Source organism: Petaurus breviceps, unplaced genomic scaffold (assembly GCF_028583685.1).
Source record: "Petaurus breviceps papuanus isolate PSGF00001 unplaced genomic scaffold, PetGlider_PUasm1.0 90740, whole genome shotgun sequence".
NCBI lineage: Eukaryota > Metazoa > Chordata > Mammalia > Diprotodontia > Petauridae > Petaurus > Petaurus breviceps.
The window spans coordinates 10219846-10222163 of NW_027187330.1; the positions used below are offsets into that span (position 1 = coordinate 10219846).

General features: G+C 39.8%; 1 protein-coding gene across 1 annotated transcript in view; it reads right to left on the reverse strand.

Moving 5' to 3' along the window:
• Positions 1-1045: 1045 nt before the first annotated feature.
• GPR15LG (G protein-coupled receptor 15 ligand) overlaps positions 1046-2318 on the reverse strand; it is a 6031-nt gene continuing 4758 nt past the window's right edge. Inside the window, exon 3 of the mRNA XM_069067074.1 lies at positions 1046-2091. Within this exon, the coding sequence (XP_068923175.1) occupies positions 1997-2091 (95 nt within the window). The 3' untranslated portion in view covers positions 1046-1996. The remainder of the gene's footprint in view (positions 2092-2318) is intronic.

The window sequence follows — 2318 nt, forward strand, 5'->3', positions numbered from 1 at the left end:
CCAGGCAAGTCTCTAAGATTATGCATTTTAAAAAGGAGATGATAGTCTGCTTCCTGAGAAGGTAGAATTTACCATACCAATGAAATCATAAGCCTGGACCTCCCCTAAAAATGTGGTGGTGGGAGTCATTGCCAATACCCTGGACAAACATACCCAGGAAGCAGCAAGATGGCAGGTTTGGAGGTCTAGGTTTAATGTACCTTAACATATTGAGGGAGATTTAGTGGGAAAAAAAACCCATTAAGGACAGAACCATCTGTCCACTCAAAGGAAGTGTAGACATACACATTGTTGTAAATATCAGTGGTATCAAATGCAAATAGAAACAGGGGCCATTAAATTATACCTAAGAAGCCCTGATGGCTACATATTGAATTAGAAAACCACATATGAGCAATATCTATGTTCTACTGTATTTTTATTCATTTGCTAAATATTTCCCAGTTATCTTTTAACCTGGTTCTGGAAGCACTCAGGAGTGTTGTGGGCCGCATGCCTACAGTTAAGAGTTTGGCATCTTTTATTGGGGCTGTTTTTACTTACACCAGAAAGCCTCTTCCTGAGGTATTTAATAACTTCAAAAATTAATTAGCTTACATGTATTGGTTCTTCTTGGAAGGTAGGTTTCCTGGAAGAGGTAAGAGTTGAGGTTGGAGTGATTCTTTAACCAGACTATCTTCATAGGACCTAGCACTGACTCCCTCCTCCTCCTCTTTTCTTCTTTCTCCATTTCTCTTCTCCCTCCCTCTCTTCCTTTTCCCCTTCTTTCCTCTCTGCCTAACTCTCCTTTCCCTTGTTTTGGAGGATAGAAATCTGCAGAAGACCTTTCCTGGTTCCTCCAGCTTCTAGTGGCCTCCTCTCTACCATCCATCTATTCTCCTTATATTATTTATATGTTTCCTCTTTCATTAAATTCCAAGTTCCTTTTGAGAAGGATCTGTTTTTAACTTTTCTCTGTATCTTCAGTCTTTGTATAGTGCCCGACACAAAGCAAACTCTTAATAAATGCTTTTGATTAACTTATCAACTGGAAAACATCTTTATTGTTTAATGATATTGTAAGACATAAAGATGTTTACATTGACAGTTATTAGATGTTGGAATATGTCATATGAAGAAGATGTGGAATTCTCTTCCCAAGGATTCCTTCCTTTGGATAAAAGTGACTTTTCAAGTGCCTTGAAATCTCAGGATTTTGTAATTCTGTCTTTGAGACTTGAAATCAATAATCCTCAGCACTAAATGAGACCCAAAAGGCCAAGTCAAAAATCCTTCATTTTATTGATGAAACCCATGAGACCAGTCCAATGTCATACATCTAGTTAGTGTCAAGAGTGCTAAATATAGAGTTTTATTCCACTGTATTGCACAGCTTCAGATAATGGTCCCCTTCCCAGGACCCCAACCAGTCCCAAAATTGCACAGCTCTGTATAGTAGAAGTAAAATCAAACATGGTTAGCGATAAGGTGAGTTCTGATACAGTCCTATGCACATGCCCAGTAATGGAACTCTTTGTATTTGTTCTTTGGGGATTTAGTACATAGGAACCACACAAGAGTTTCAATGTTGTGATTAATTCATTAGTTACAGCTTTACTATGACAAACTTATAGTTTAAAGAAGGTCTGGATAAGTTAAGTGACAATGTTAAAGGGGGCAGAGATACTATGATCTGTGTATCCTTGGCACAGACAGCTATAGACACTTCCAGTCTTGAGCTTTCCCTGGGCAGAACAAACACAACTGACCGAAGGGTGAATGAGTCTGAAAGACTCAATGACTGAATGAGGTGTCAGTTTGTCTTTTAGTGAGTGACTTGGGTGCAGGGGATCATCCACAAATGATCTTCATCAGCATGATGCAGCTTGGAGAGGGATGAATCTCCTTTGAAGGGTGAGGAGCTTCAGGTTGAAATCAAAGAGCAGCATTGTTAACTTGGAGGTCAGAGAAAATGTCTTGGTCTTTGCTTTCTCTGGTGGTCTCCTGTTCTGATGTTTTATATTTGAGGAAGTGCCCCAGGGATCCTCTTACAAAGAGAATTGACTTTTCTTTTACAAAATTTGGGGAGTGGTCCCATTTTTGAATTTCTCCCTGAGAGCAAGATAGGAAGGATTGGGTGTGGGAGGAATAATGGATCAAGAAAAGGTGAGGGTAGGAAGAGAGTGATGACAGAAACAGAAAGAAACAGGGGGGAAAAAGATGTACAGAGAGAGAGAAGGAAAATGGAGAGAAAGAGAAAGGAAGAAGAGAATCCAAGAGGAGAGAGAGAGGGAGAGAGAGAGAGAGAGAGAGAGAGAGAGAGAGAGAGAGAGAGAGAG